Consider the following 16,236-nt stretch of genomic DNA (forward strand, 5'->3'; position numbering starts at 1 on the left):
AGTATAGGCGTGGCTTAGACGTAGTGGGCGGTGCTTGTGAAACCCCTTGTTTTATCCACCCCCCAGCTAATTTGACCAAACGTGTTCATTATGATTATTGATTTCCATTTTAATTGATGTCTTCTGTGCTTCTGAAATTGAGAAGTAAGAAAAATATAATATTTGCTCTTACTAACAAAATCCATAGTCGTTGATAGATGAAATGGAAATGTGGTCCCTTTTATTGGATTAACTAAACAATAATTAATCGCAACCTTTCAAGACCTCAAAGGTCTACTTCTACTTTTACCTGAAGATTAACTATATTACTTACTCCAATAAAAAGGTACCATATCTGCTTCGCTTTGTCTAATAAAACCCAGCAACTTTAAAACATGCTAATTCTTAATCGAAAAAAACACACACTTTATTTAAAGACAGTTTTAAAAAGTTTGTGTTAATATTTTTTAAAAGCTAGACGTGAGAATAAGGTCTCTCTTAATAGAGACTTGGCTCATTCTGTTAATTAAGTTTCCTGGAGAATGTCTATCTGCAACTAAAGACTTTTTACAATTAACTCATTAAAAGTCTCTGAAAACAATTTCTGCGGAGGGGTTTCTGTTTGAAACACTCCCTAACCTTACTGGGAATGTATAATCCATCATTAAATTGAATACAAAACATCCTTGTTAGACAGCTTTGCGGGTCTTCAATTGGGCTTGTCAATTACAAATGATGTTTCTCTGTACTTGCTGATTATGCTTTGGATACCACACCTTGAAAATAGAGTGATGCGAGCTATTTCACTCAATATTTTTCCTTCTTTATGCAAGTCAAGGTTGTTATAACAGTAGAAAACACTAGTGGAGGCTTTGAGTAAAGTGTTGATGTTCATAATGCATCAGAGTAGAAAATTGCACCATGTCTAAGACTTTTGCACAGCAGTGTACATATTCGGTTTATATTGTAACACTTTTCTGTAACACATGCACTTTCTAATGCATCGATGTAAATATTTCTATACTGCACAAGCATATTCCAGATATAACACAGCATCCATTGTGTTCCCCTGCGGAACCCCGTCCAGCTGGGGGATTGAAGGAAGGGTCCGCAGCGCACCCAGTGAGTCACCCTGCGATCACAGAGCTCTCATTGCCTCCACAACCACCCTACCTCATCTCTCAGTTTAAAAACAACACGTTGTTATTATCATGAACCACAGTCTGACTGGAAGTGAATGTGTGAAGACAAGACAGATAGCCATACATAGACACAGTCTCACACGCACAGCCACACACACAGAGACACACACAGACACACCCTCACCCACAGTCACTCACACACAGCCAAACACACTCTCTCTCACACACACACACACACACACACACACACACACACACACACACACAGACACTGTCAAAAAGATCTTTCCTCTGATCTGACATAAAAAGATTAGCAGGCTTTATAAATGGTTCTGTTTAACACACAGAATCAGAACCAGAACCAGAAGAAATATTAAAAATACCCAACCGAGCCTGCAACAAAACGAATGCATTCACACAATGTCGGCAGATCAGATTATTAGAGCGTCCATCCAAAACACTGATCAGTGATATAATGAGTCCAGTGCGTGTCAGCATGCAAATGGCAGTCATCATTATGACCAGAACCCTAAGGGCAGGAAGCAGACAGACATTAAGGTCCAGCCTCAGCACTCTCTTACTGAGACAGCACACTTCCTCTATATGTATTGCATTACTGGAGGTAAAACAGATGAACAGATCGAGTATCCCAGGGTCTCTTTCTATAACACTTCAGTGTTTGAAATGCATGACGTATCTGTCTCAAACCTCTTACTGCGTGGAATTCTGTATATATTTTTTTTTCATAGTATTTGCATGCTATCAAAATGTTATGTAGGTATAAAGGTATTTCCACAGGTGTCGCTGAGATTTTGTCACGTGTTTTCGAGGAACTAGACGATACATTTCCTGTCTGTAAATACTAGACGAGGTTAGGGATTGCCAGTCTTTGTCATGCCTGCTGATCTAACACTGGCGCTGCAGAATGGCAATGATATAAAAGGGGGGGGTCTTGACGGGTAACATGGTAACATGACATCAAACTTCCACTGGCTCTATTGTCCCGGTGAAAAGGGGTAACACTTTAGGCATGGAATATAGTTTTGGGGCGATTTGAGCCGAGTGAGTCTGGTTAGTCTGCATCAGGAAATTGCTATTAAAACAAACTTCAAACCCTCAATCATCTGCTTTTCAATAAACCTTAAAAGAAGACAAACGTTTCTACAGCAAAGCCTTAGTGCAAAGCTGCACTCCTCCGAACGGGTTTCCTGTGGGCGTTCTGTTCAGAACCTTTGGGGTTCTATATAGCCATTGACTTAAAACGCGCATTGTGACGCAAGGGGTCGGATTTCTGTGAAGGCAGGACCGCCTGGCCCGCTGGAACCCACCCTGTTACAATATAACAATCTACCCCTAATGGGGCGCAATACACAACACTCAAAGTAGCGACTGCCCCCCTCGGACCTTTATAAAGTACTGCAATATACAACATGTTACCCAATACACCAGAACTAACACTAACCCCGAGGGGAGCCGTGTCCCGTGGTCTTCAGAACAAAACCCGTCTCTTTGAAGTAAAAAACAAACAAACCAGAAAAAAAAAACGTAATTTGATTATTGTTCAGTGTTGTTAACAGATGGTGTGAGATTATATTCAATAGGGTTTGTTTTATTAGTTATTGTGTACATGCGCTTATGCACAAGTATTGGTCAAACCAGTGCTTACTTCGCTAAATATCGATTTATATTCGCACCATAGCACCTTATAAATATACCTGAAACTATACCATAAAACATGGTAGATATGCTTAACAGAATACTAGGTCATTTAACTATATGTTATTTGCATTTATTTATTTAGCTATATATATATATATATATATATATATATATATATATATATATATATATATAGAGTCATGGTAACAGCGCATCGCTCTGTGGGCAGTAGAGATGTGTATTGAGGCTGGCTTTCCTCACTTATTGTCGGCCGCGTTTGATCTGGCGCTGAAGGTGGACGCGGTTGTTTTTGGGGGAAGCCGATACTAATTAGTTCATTAAACGGCAGTAAACAGGCGTTGCGCACCTCCGTGAATCGGACGTTTATCCCGCTAAATCCGCACGCTGTTTGTTTAGAACAGGTTGCTGTAACTTGTGCGCCAGATTCTTCAAAGTTTGTAAACTTTCTTTTTTAATTTGAAGATGGAACAAACACGAGAATATTGCTCCAAATACAGTAGTGTTAAAAACAGAAGCACGTGTGGTCTGTCAGACACTGTTGCGGTGTTTGTATCGTATACAATGCACCGGTATTGAAAGGCAGGCCAGGATACTCGTGCGCACAGTGTATCAGAACTAGGCCGAGCAGATTCCCTTGGAGAATGCGTGAATGCCGTTGGCTTTTTCGTTATGTGTGCTTGTGGTGATAACGGTGTCCTCTACACGACGGCTGCTTGCTTTTGCTAGTTTGGGGTTTCTTTTCCTTGTCGCGTTAAAAATTCCCCTTTTTTAAAACAAACACTTCCTGCTCCTGAGTTACCACTGTTGGCAAACTGGCCACTACACATACTGCTCTGGAGAGGGCACCTTGCCAACACTAGTACATACCTCATCTTGTTCTTCGGTTTGTTTGTTCAGAATTTACCGGTAATTACCCCCACCACCCCCACGAAACCAGGAAACAAACACCCCGTGGACTGGAGGCGCATTCATTTGCTTGGGGCTTAAGTGCACTTATTAAAAAGTAAACGTTCCCCTCACGCCGCACACACCTGGCAGCCTGCTCTGCAAAACAGAGGTGCAACAGCGACACCCTGTGCCGTTTGCATGCTATTTGAAATTAACTGGAGGGATAAGCGAATCTTAAACGTCGTTTTAAATACCCGGCTTTCATACAATAGAAGTTCAAATCGACTCATTTCAAATTTTACATGGGCGACCTACCCCAGAACGCTCTGCGGCAAAGTGCTTTATTACGTTGTCATAGTAACCAGGTGTAAACATTTCACTTGCAAGCAGCATGGCTCCAGTGATGAGTGAGTGGTTGTTGTTGTTGTTGTTGTTTTTAACCCAATTTAACAAACGAAAACTATTTTATTTAAAAAAAAGGAAAGATTCAACTAGTTGTTGCGTTTTTAGTGAGTACTGTTATAGTAGTTAATATAGTCTGTGAATGGTTATTTTTAATCATTTTAAATCATTACTTGGTATTCTGTTTTGGCTGTTGTTTTATTTTTTAAATATGTTTTCCGATGAGTGTTGTTTTATTTCATGTGAATCTATTCTGTGTGTCGTTTCATTGTGGCATTGCCGTCACGTTCAGTCCTGCGGGACCCTCTTGTAAACGTGATAGCTTTGCCTCGAGTTATGAAAACGAATCCATAAATACAAGGATCAGTTATTTAGGGTTTTTCTACTGAAAATACAACCCGTAATTTGTTATGCAATATGACCTATCATGGAATCTCAAAACAAATGCATAGTTATTAAAATCCTGATAGAAAATAAATAAATAAATAAATAAATGATGTAATTTCGTCCCACCGTTGTGATGTGGTTTGATTTGTAGTCCGGTGGGGTGACATCATCGCTTGTGTCACATCTAGTCCCTGTATCAGCTCTGCTCAAAGGGGTGATGGCTTATTCCAGACTGCTGGTATTCCTGTTTGTCCCTCGTTTCCAGTGAAGAGTGTCCTTTGGAAGCACCCAGGAGAGGAAGCAGTTGCCCCTCCACTGCGCCCCGAACAGGCTTGGGGTCGAGGTGCCCCCTCTTCTGGAGAGGCCTCACTTGGGGCCAGGCTGCTACAACAACCGCACTGTGAGTGTCCAGGGGGGGCAGACAGGGGGCTCTGCGAACGCTGGAGCAGAGCGCGTGTCAGTGGAATGAATGGGAGTATCGGGGTGCAGTGATTAGACAGGGGGCTCTGCGAGCACTGGAGCAGAGTGGGTGTCAGTGGAATGAACTGCCAGTATCGGGGTGCAGTGATTAGACAGGGGGCGCCCAAGTGCTGGAGCAGAGTGATTGTTCTGGAGTTGTCACTCCTGTCTCTTGTCTCCCAAAGGTGATCAGTTTTTCTTCTCAGCTGGAGAAGAGGCCCGAGAGCAGGAAGGGGTACACTATAGGGGCTCGGACCACGGGCCGCTTCCTACCCTCTACTGCACAGGTACAGTGCTCCCCAAAACGCCTGCAACCACTGCTCAAATTACTGGACTGCATTCCAACTGAAGCACATTTTTGATTGTGTTTTTTCTATTCAGTTACATCTTTCAAATGTAGATTTACCATCTGTCAGTTTCCTGCTTCCTTGTAGCCTCTTTTCACTTGGAAAGTGTAATCAGCACTTAGACTCCTATGAAGATAATTATTTGTATAATATATATATATATATATATATATATATATATATATATATATATATATATATATATATATTTTTTTTTTTTTACATTTTATTAGACCCCCTGTTGAGAAACATGCATGAATCCCATGTAAGCTGAACTTGCAGGAGAGCAGAACGAATCAGACAGTACTGTAATTCAGGATACAGAATAGGTGAGAAATGCATAATTGAGTGTTCCCTGCTAGTTGTCCAGTGTGCAGAGGCTCCCTCTCCAGTGGAGTACCAGGCAGAGTGGTGCCGTGAGCGCGTCTTCCCCCTGTACCCTGCCCCCTTCTGCTCCAGCACAGCGATGTTCCAGAACCACGGCCCCCTCAAGTGCCCCACTCCAGGGTAAGGCTCCTTGCATTGCTGTATATAGTCCACTGTAACCCTCTCTGTGTCCAGGGTCTATGAGGCACACTTCATAAGCACTATCAAATGTTAGAGATCTTCTCTGTTCAACCAGGGGGCAGAATCCGCACAGCAAAGTGATTGCAATCTGTTTCTCCGTGCTTAAAGATTTCTCACATTTGAGAGAAATGTGAATGGTTCTGCTTACACTGCCTGACTCACGGGCACACGCTCAGACCCCCAAATAACTAATCGTCTTCTGTTAAAATATATTGTAAAAGATTTTAATCATCATCTCAAGTGCAGTGGTACCCCAAAACCTGATGCTTTCAGAATGTAGTGACTTGGGGTAGGGCTTATATATATATGCGTTGATGTGGGAAACTTACTTTCCAATCACCCTGTGTACATATCTATCTAATCACCCTGTATATATAGATTTATGTATGGGAGTGTCTGTATCAGGTTTGCTGTATCAGGACCACGACAGAAGCAAAAAGAGAGCCAAGAGAAATATACAGTAGAAATGATCACAACTTCACTGTTTCAGTCCACCTACAAAACCTAGTGATACCGAAGGCACTCAAATCAGTGTTCTTACTTCTTAATGGAATTTGCAGCATTACCACTAAACCCTCTTATTGTTTGTGAAGATGAAGCATTTTTAATTTTTAACTTTAAAGGATATGCAGATTTATTTTTTGTACTCATTTTTTAGATGTATACAATTTAAAGCAGCTTCCTACCTTCGTGCTCAGTTTGAAGATCAGAAAGAATCTTTAATATCCCTGTCGCCCGTGGTATTTGATTTAGTTTTGGAAACGTTAAAGGCTTGTGTGAACGGTGTGGAGTTTGAGAAGATGCCTTGCCAAGACACAGCTGCATTACAAAATATATTTGCATGTTTTTTTTTTTAGCTTCTCACCGACAAGGAATTCCGAAAACAACGCAACAGGATTGCCTACCTCAGCTTGTACTACAGCTAAGCCGTGCTGCTGAAGACTGCATCACAGAGAGACCCTGCTACAGCACAGCGCTGGGGCACAGACCTGAATCCTCACCTTCTACCTCCATCACAGCACTCTGTTATATACAGACAGATATGCTTGCTGTTCAATAAATATATTTTATAACACTGCAAGAGATAAAAGACTTTTCTGGGATTCTACCGTTTCATTTAATTACATAATGAATTTACACAGATGTTTTAAATGGTCATTACATTTTCCTAAAGGGGTCAGAAAATAAACTCATAAAAAAGTACAAAAGTATGTACAGAATGCAGAATGTGCAGAAACTATTAGGGTTAGGCATGGCAGAACACAGCATATTCAGAACAATCCTTTTTATCCCTGTTTTATTTAGCTTTGTTACCCCAACTGACTCTTTATTTTCGTAAGCAAACCTGCGTGGGTATGAGACAGACTCCTCAATGTTATATTGTGTATTTCTGTATTTGCACCTGTATGCACTGCTTGGTTATTTAGAATAAACAGAGTAAGAATGTTAATGTGTGGAGCCGTTTGTTACTTTTTAGTGTAACTGTAATTCTAATTGTAAATGAATAGCACTGTAATTGTAATTATACTTGGCCCCAGGTCTGTTAGGGAGCCCGCTCACTGGAAAAGGCAGGGGGACACAAATACTATGACAGGCATTCTCTAGCGCGGGTAAAAACAGAAGAACATTAACGAGCGAGAGGAGGCCGTTCGGCTTGTCCGCTTCCTGGAATCTCAATGGCGGCGAGCCCCAGTCCGAGCCCCAGTCCGAGCCCCTACTCCTCCCTGCAGGTTCGGTGCCGGCTCTTGTGTCACTTCTTCCTGCGCACTTTGGGTTTCTTCACGGGTCTCAGGTACGGGTTGTCAATCAGGTTCTCCTCACTGGCTTTACCAGCTGGCACAGCGCCCCCTTGTGGTAGCCCAGAATTCTCCTTGTCTGCACCCGATTCGTCCTGGAAGGGGGAGGCAGGGTTAGGAAGAAGCAATTGAACTAATAAAAAATATTATATATAATGTTTGTTGGCTCTAAGAACTCCCTGATCATCAGCACGGCTCGAGGTTCAGCCACAAAGCTCTTCTGTCTCCGATGCGCATGTTCCCTGTGCCACTCACGTTGCTGATGTTCACCGAGGTGTTCTCCGTGTCTGTCTGGTCGTCCTGCTCGGAGGAGTCCGTCTCCTCCAGCTGCTGCAGCTCCAGCTCGGAGGGGAGCAGGGCGTTCAGGTATGGGATGCTAGAGGGTTGCGACGCAATCACTGCGGGGCGAAGCAGAGACACGTCACAGCACTGCCACGGACATGCTGCCTCGGAAATGGGCATGAGACTCCTACTACACACTAGTTTCACCCATTCCAGGTTATTATTATGTGCTTGACATAGTGTATAGGTGACAAGCTGAGGTGTGTCTTATTAAACTCATAGTAAAACCTAGAGTGCTGTGCAATGGGAGTCTTAGTTCCAGCTCTAGATATTCATGGTCATTGAGGCTCTTCATTATCTACAGTACCACCCCCCCCCCATGCCCGGCTGCATTCCTCACGTGGGAAGGTGGTGATGTCATCTTTGAACAGGCTCTGCGTTTCTCCGGTCTTGGCCATGAAGCGGGTGAGAGCGCGCTCCACGTCCCTGCGCTGCGACGCTGCTTTCTCACGCACGATCTGGTAATCGGAGATGGGCTCACGGAACGTCTGCGTGCGCAGGGACAGAGACACGACAGCACATCAGCTTCCACTACTGGCCTCGATCTAAAGCTATACAACGTGACGGGTGCTCCTTGCTTTATTCTTTTTTGGTTAGACAGCAATTCTCATCTAATTAAAAGCCCTGGAGTATCTTACTGGTTCCATGCTGGCCAGTGCTTTCTCTTTCCAATCCCTTACCGGAGTCTTGATGTAGGTGTGCGGGTCGGGGAACTCCGGGAGGTGGCTGGGAATGTGGGAGGGGTGCTGGCGCTTCTGTCCCGCGGTCAGAGCTTTGGGAGCTATCGGAGGGTTTGTCACTGGAGCTGAGGAAACAATCAACGACTTGATGGAAGTACAGTGGAACCCTCAAAGTTACAAACCCATCGGGAATGGAGGGAGCTTATCATCTGAAATGTCTGTAACTGGCACGATCTTCAGTGATTTAATGCATATGTGCTTATTAATACCACTGCTACATCTAGAGACCTTGGAATACTAATAACAAAACAAAACAAAAAATAAACTAGAACCATGCTTTAACAGTCAATTCACAGCGTTGGATCTTCATGTCTTTTACAGTAGCCAGCAACCTCCAATTTCCACTAAGAAGTGGCGGAGTTTGGTTGACTTGTCAGTTTTTAAGTATGGGATTCGTAACTCTGAGACTCTACTGTACTTGGCTCTCCCCAGCCAGACTGTGTGTCACAGGAAATAAGCGGCAATATAAGCAATAGTTTTAGTGAAGCCCTCTCGAGTGTTTGAAGGTGTGCATGATCCTGTGTGACAGTGTGACTTACGTGCTGTGATTACCATCCTCTGTGACCGCTTTGCGTAAAAAGGGAGGGTGTCCACATTGAAACCTGCATATGAGAGAGAGAGAGAAAATCAACAGAACGAAATGTGTCTGATTGGACAGATCATAGTTAACGTTTAACGTTTTTCATCAGCTACAGATTTCAAATTTTGACTCGTACAGGAAAGTAAAAAAGGTCCTCAACGAGAAAATGCTGTAGAAAATATATATATATATATAAGAAGAATGTACGTGAGAGAAATCCCTCAAACCCCCCCCCCCCCCCCCCAGTGACTCACCCATCTCCACCAGTGTGACCACCACATCAGGGAGCGTGGGCTGCGTCCGGGCTGTATGCTCGCAGTAACTCTTGGCACAGCGCCCCACCTCCGAGACATCTGCAGACAAAGGGAACAGGCAGTAAATTCAAAACAAAGGACAACAAAGCATTCACGAATCCTACACACAAGCTCAAAGCAAAGTGTGCATTGACGAATCCTACACACAAGCTCAAAGCAAAGTGTGCACTGACGAATCCTACACACAAGCTCAAAGCAAAGTGTGCATTGACGAATCCTACACACAAGCTCAAAGCAAAGTGTGCATTGACGAATCCTACACACAAGCTCAAAGCAAAGTGTGCATTGACGAATCCTACACACAAGCTCAAAGCAAAGTGTGCATTGACGAGTCCTACACACAAGCTCAAAGCAAAGTGTGCATTGACGAATCCTACACACAAGCTCAAAGCAAAGTGTGCATTCACGAATCCTACACACAAGCTCAAAGCAAAGTGTGCATTGACGAATCCTACACACAAGCTCAAAGCAAAGTGTGCATTGACGAATCCTACACACAAGCTCAAAGCAAAGTGTGCATTGACGAATCCTACACACAAGCTCAAAGCAAAGTGTGCATTGACGAATCCTACACACAAGCTCAAAGCAAAGTGTGCATTGACGAATCCTACACACAAGCTCAAAGCAAAGTGTGCATTGACGAGTCCTACACACAAGCTCAAAGCAAAGTGTGCATTGACGAGTCCTACACACAAGCTCAAAGCAAAGTGTGCATTGACGAGTCCTACACACAAGCTCAAAGCAAAGTGTGCATTCACGAGTCCTACACACAAGCTCAAAGCAAAGTGTGCATTGACGAATCCTACACACAAGCTCAAAGCAAAGTGTGCATTGACGAATCCTACACACAAGCTCAAAGCAAAGTGTGCATTGACGAATCCTACACACAAGCTCAAAGCAAAGTGTGCATTGACGAATCCTACACACAAGCTCAAAGCAAAGTGTGCATTGACGAATCCTACACACAAGCTCAAAGCAAAGTGTGCATTGACGAATCCTACACACAAGCTCAAAGCAAAGTGTGCATTGACGAATCCTACACACAAGCTCAAAGCAAAGTGTGCATTGACGAATCCTACACACAAGCTCAAAGCAAAGTGTGCATTGACGAATCCTACACACAAGCTCAAAGCAAAGTGTGCATTGACGAGTCCTACACACAAGCTCAAAGCAAAGTGTGCATTGACGAATCCTACACACAAGCTCAAAGCAAAGTGTGCATTGACGAATCCTACACACAAGCTCAAAGCAAAGTGTGCATTGACGAGTCCTACACACAAGCTCAAAGCAAAGTGTGCATTGACGAGTCCTACACACAAGCTCAAAGCAAAGTGTGCATTGACGAATCCTACACACAAGCTCAAAGCAAAGTGTGCATTGACGAATCCTACACACAAGCTCAAAGCAAAGTGTGCATTGACGAATCCTACACACAAGCTCAAAGCAAAGTGTGCATTGACGAGTCCTACACACAAGCTCAAAGCAAAGTGTGCATTCACGAGTCCTACACACAAGCTCAAAGCAAAGTGTGCATTCACGAATCCTACACACAAGCTCAAAGCAAAGTGTGCATTGACGAATCCTACACACAAGCTCAAAGCAAAGTGTGCATTCACGAATCCTACACACAAGCTCTAAGCAAAGTGTGCATTGACGAATCCTACACACAAGCTCAAAGCAAAGTGTGCATTGACGAGTCCTACACACAAGCTCAAAGCAAAGTGTGCATTGACGAATCCTACACACAAGCTCAAAGCAAAGTGTGCATTGACGAATCCTACACACAAGCTCAAAGCAAAGTGTGCATTGACGAATCCTACACACAAGCTCAAAGCAAAGTGTGCATTGACGAATCCTACACACAAGCTCAAAGCAAAGTGTGCATTGACGAGTCCTACACACAAGCTCAAAGCAAAGTGTGCATTGACGAATCCTACACACAAGCTCAAAGCAAAGTGTGCATTGACGAATCCTACACACAAGCTCTAAGCAAAGTGTGCATTGACGAATCCTACACACAAGCTCTAAGCAAAGTGTGCATTGACGAATCCTACACACAAGCTCAAAGCAAAGTGTGCATTGACGAATCCTACACACAAGCTCAAAGCAAAGTGTGCATTGACGAATCCTACACACAAGCTCAAAGCAAAGTGTGCATTCACGAATCCTACACACAAGCTCTAAGCAAAGTGTGCATTGACGAATCCTACACACAAGCTCAAAGCAAAGTGTGCATTGACGAGTCCTACACACAAGCTCAAAGCAAAGTGTGCATTGACGAATCCTACACACAAGCTCAAAGCAAAGTGTGCATTGACGAGTCCTACACACAAGCTCAAAGCAAAGTGTGCATTGACGAGTCCTACACACAAGCTCAAAGCAAAGTGTGCATTGACGAATCCTACACACAAGCTCAAAGCAAAGTGTGCATTGACGAGTCCTACACACAAGCTCAAAGCAAAGTGTGCATTGACGAGTCCTACACACAAGCTCTAAGCAAAGTGTGCATTGACGAATCCTACACACAAGCTCTAAGCAAAGTGTGCATTGACGAATCCTACACACAAGCTCTAAGCAAAGTGTGCATTCACGAATCCTACACACAAGCTCTAAGCAAAGTGTGCATTCACGAATCCTACACACAAGCTCAAAGCAAAGTGTGCATTCACGAATCCTACACACAAGCTCAAAGCAAAGTGTGCATTCACGAATCCTACACACAAGCTCTAAGCCAGGTAAAGGGTTTGGAGAAAAAATGAAATAAATACTGGTGCAAAAGGACCCAGAAGCACTCAGAACGATTACAAACTTCTTAAAACAGGAAGGCGAGCAGGGTCAGGGTCAATTCCTTTTTAAATCAATTCCCAATTCCAATTCCCATTCCCTTTAAACAATTCCAACACATTGTTGATCAAAACTGCAATTAGCAGGATTCTGCTAAAACGAGCTTCTCACAGTGGCAACAAATTACTCAAACCATTGGAAAGGAATTGGAACTGGAACAGGGAACTGATTGAAAAATGAAATTGGAATTGAAACACAGGAACTGACCCCAACCCTGAACACGACTGTAAATAACAAATTAAAAGGGCATTTAAAACAACTAAAGAGGAAAGAACCCAGTTAAACGCTCTGTCTGCAGACACTTACAGCTCTGAATCATCTCTGTCAGAGACTCCACAGCTGCCTTTTCTGCAGACTCGAACCCGGCCTCTGTCAGCAGGGAGCTCACCACCACCTGCAGGGTGCGCCGGCGAGCCAGGTAGTAATTCTCTGCGGGGTTGGAGGGGGCCTTATTGCCTGACACTCGCTGGGGGACACAGGAGCCACGAACACCATTAGTGTAAAACATTTAACCCTTCCTCAAGTACTTCTTTGTTGAGCTGAAGAACGCAAAGTTAATTTACAAAAAAAAAAAAAACTGCTTTAATGAGTATACAGAAAATCTTTATAAATCTATTTTACACACAACCTCAAACTGGTACCTAGGAGTCCCTGAGAGGCTCCAGCGTGATTTCCGATGGCATAAGTTAACATACGCTGCTAAGATAAGGTGGGACCTTGAGGTGCTGCCAGGACTGAAAGGGTTAACAGAGGTACCACTGCTTTCACAGACCCTACTTTATCTAGAGTAACGCTAGCCCAGGATTAAAACTCACTAATCTGGGGCTGTGAAACCAGCAGCAAATCAAGTAGACAACTGTGTTTTGGCTAGTACGTTTAACTAGTACATATATAATCTGGATGATGACGAGGAAGGCACTAGCCTCTGATTTACTAAACCCAAAATATAACCTGATGGTTTTTTTAAACACTTTTTGAGTGTATCTTAGTAACTGCAAAATGACAGAGACTTGAGTTTATAAGCACTGGATACTGGTGAGTAACATTTGTTTTCCAAACTCATAAGTGAGAGTCTTTACCAACTAGAAACCTTATCTATCTTGTCTATCTATCTATCTATCTAAACCTTGATACAGACATTACCCAGGGTCACAGTGTTATAACCCGTGCAGTAAGAACCATGTTAAAATAAAATACAAATGTCTACTTTTGGTAAACATACATGGATGTATCAAATATCCTCAAACAGACGTTAGCCAATCAATGGCTACCACAGCTCCCCTACACCAATCACTGTACTGAGGAGGTGGGACGACACGTCTTATCAACCACAGCCGACGCGAGTAGCAACGGCCGGTGTGTTATAACTGAAATAAGTCCGACTAACAACACTGAAGCGGGATCCACAGTGACTTTATATATGTTGTATTTCAAAATGAAAGCGTATACACGTAAATTGTTACCATTCCGGGAACAAACGAACCGCTCCCGACGACTGCTGGGTCCGCCATCTTTGCTATTACAAGGCACACGCGTCGTTCTAGCAAGGGAGGCTGGGGGATGTAGTTTTTAAAATAGCCTGGAGGCGTTTCACCCTCAACGTGGCTTAAAATAACTGAGTGTAAGGATGAGTGGCCACGAAACAGCGTGGATAGTCGACGAAGTAAACAAATGCGGTGATGTTAGATGAGCGACAGGGAAGCACTGATTGTGGAACTGCGGTACTTGTTAGCTGCAAATTATCAGGCTTTTACAGTGAACCCATGACACGTAGGCCCCTGTCAGCTAAATAATAATAATAATAATAATAATAATAGTTAGTAGAACTATTGACCACATTGCTGAACCACTCTGAGTGTGATTACTAGTCCAGCCCTCCTTTTTTCTTCTTCTTAGAGAACCCACACTCTCTCATCTGATCTTTGTTGGTGAGGTGTTTTTATCTATTTGCATACTGAGAGATAAAGACCTGCTTGACTCAGCAGCTGATCAGGGGGAATTCCTGACCTGAGCTCCTGCTTGCAGCCTCACCGCTGTCCTGCAGATAAACTGAAACCCTGCATCCCCAACCCAGCTACCAAGAGGGACAGAAATACACGCGTTTACTTCTAAAGATAGCCTGGGTGGCTGAAACACTAGAGCTGTTCTGTTTCACAGCCACTTCCTTTCCTGAAAGGGCGGGCCAGCCCCTACCCTGAGAACGCTTCAGGGTTGTCTTTTGGTCTTGCATGTTTCTTTTCTTTTTTTTTTTTTTTACACAAAACTTTGACATGAATAATGTGTGATTGATTGAGAAAGGGAGGCAGGCCTGAGTTAGGGTGTGATCAATGGAGCCCCTCCGAATGCTAATGGAAAGCCAATGGAAACAAAGCTATAGTCTAGCTCCATTCTACACGTTCTTGTGGTCCTGTGAAGCTGTGTTTGTGGTGTGCAGTGTATTACCACCTCTTAAAAACGCACCTGAGTGTGTGTCTATCAGCAGGCTTTCAGCCGTGCCTCCAATCACTAGCCTTGCTCTCCCGGAGGCCTGGGTCCCAATCCTACTCTGGGGGGAAGTGGAATGAGATGCTTTAATTATAGCAGACCTGGGCAGACAACTATAATTACCATTACACTAAAAAGTAACACAAAGAACTACACACATGAACATGTTTACTCTGTTCGAAATAACCCCGCAGTAATCACAAGTACACATACAGAAACGCACTATAGGACTTTATTCAAACAGATCGGAATCGATCCATGATATGGTAGAATTACAATTACAATTACACTGTAATTGACCGCATGGCTGCTTTATATAGGCAGTATGTTAAAAATAAACACACGCAGCAATACAATGCAATGCAATACAAATTTATTTTAATAGAGCGCTCTTCACGCCATGGAACTCCACAGCGCTGTACAAAAGAATCCGATGTTTCAACCTGCCTAATACCGACGTGAACAGAGTTCCACAAACGAGGTGCACAACAGCAGCCAGGTCTGACGTTTGCAACAACTGAAAGTCCTGCCTTTTCTGAACCAACAGGAATAAACAGTTAGTGGTTCACTGCAGTCTGTGCATTGCAGTGTGTTCACCCTCAGAAGACCTACAGGTGTGTATAGAGGCAACAGGAAGAGCATGCACGCTGGGCTGGTTCCCTTGATGTCTTCACTCGCAGCTCGTTTCTCCAGCAGGCCTGGTACAGCGGACCCGGTCTCTGTGTGCAGTGGGGTGAGATGGGGCAGATAGCAGAGGTGCACTTCACAGACGAAGCAGACATCCTCCCCTCCCAGGTGTCTCACAAAATACTGTTAGGGTCTTTTGCCAACGAACCTGACATCTGCAGGCAGGTCTTGCAAACACACATCTAAAAGTACCTCTTTTAACAGCACTGTAAAAATACAGCAGACAAAGCGTCACTGTATGAATTACTGTGCATAGTATTATATTCATCTACTGCTGGTTTTTAAAATGCATCAACCCCTTATTGCACAAGGGAACCGGTTATAAGGTTGTGTAACAAAGTGAACGCCGCACAAAATACAAAGCTTGCACGTGAAACATAAAACAAAGGGATGCAATAATCAAGATATAATAAGGTCGAAACAAAGTCGTTCTCAACAGATAGGTGTTACTCGGTGTAGCGTCTGATTTGAAACTGAAAATAATAATGGTACTACAATGGTACAGTCAAACTGAAACCATTAACCTCTTCCCTGGTTTGTAGGCATGCGTGAAACAGTTCGCTTTTCAAACCAGCACTTTATTCGGGGCATTATCGCT

General features: G+C 43.4%; 1 protein-coding gene and 1 long non-coding RNA gene across 2 annotated transcripts; one reads left to right on the top strand and one right to left on the bottom strand.

The window, feature by feature from the left end:
• The first annotated feature begins 4,563 nt into the window (after nt 1-4,563).
• Nucleotides 4,564-6,801, top strand: LOC121304778. The gene is made up of 4 exons (XR_005947996.1): nt 4,564-4,878; nt 5,123-5,224; nt 5,647-5,791; nt 6,709-6,801. It is a non-coding gene; the product is annotated as an uncharacterized LOC121304778 (long non-coding RNA).
• Nucleotides 6,802-6,949: 148 nt separating this feature from the next.
• On the bottom strand, nt 6,950-14,009 carry LOC121304777 (transcription initiation factor TFIID subunit 8-like). The gene is made up of 8 exons (XM_041236173.1): nt 13,931-14,009; nt 12,774-12,933; nt 9,564-9,662; nt 9,269-9,331; nt 8,670-8,794; nt 8,330-8,477; nt 7,903-8,045; nt 6,950-7,742 (listed from the first exon to the last, which is right to left on the bottom strand). The coding sequence occupies exons 1-8, from the start codon at nt 13,976-13,978 to the stop codon at nt 7,602-7,604; spliced, it is 927 nt and encodes a 308-aa protein (XP_041092107.1). The 5' UTR covers nt 13,979-14,009; the 3' UTR covers nt 6,950-7,601.
• Between the last annotated feature and the right edge of the window lie 2,227 nt (nt 14,010-16,236).

Source organism: Polyodon spathula, chromosome 39, assembly GCF_017654505.1.
Source record: "Polyodon spathula isolate WHYD16114869_AA chromosome 39, ASM1765450v1, whole genome shotgun sequence".
NCBI classification, from domain to species: domain Eukaryota; kingdom Metazoa; phylum Chordata; class Actinopteri; order Acipenseriformes; family Polyodontidae; genus Polyodon; species Polyodon spathula.

Excerpts from the sequence above, each read along its gene's own strand:
- LOC121304777 (XM_041236173.1), bottom strand. The coding sequence starts at position 13,978 with ATGGCGGACCCAGCAGTCGTCGGGAGCGGTTCGTTTGTTCCCGGAATG. Across the intron at positions 8,478-8,669 it reads ACACCTACATCAAGACTCCG|ACGTTCCGTGAGCCCATCTC; the intron begins GTAAGGGATTGG and ends CTGCGCACGCAG. Across the intron at positions 8,046-8,329 it reads TGACATCACCACCTTCCCAC|TGATTGCGTCGCAACCCTCT; the intron begins GTGAGGAATGCA and ends TTCGCCCCGCAG.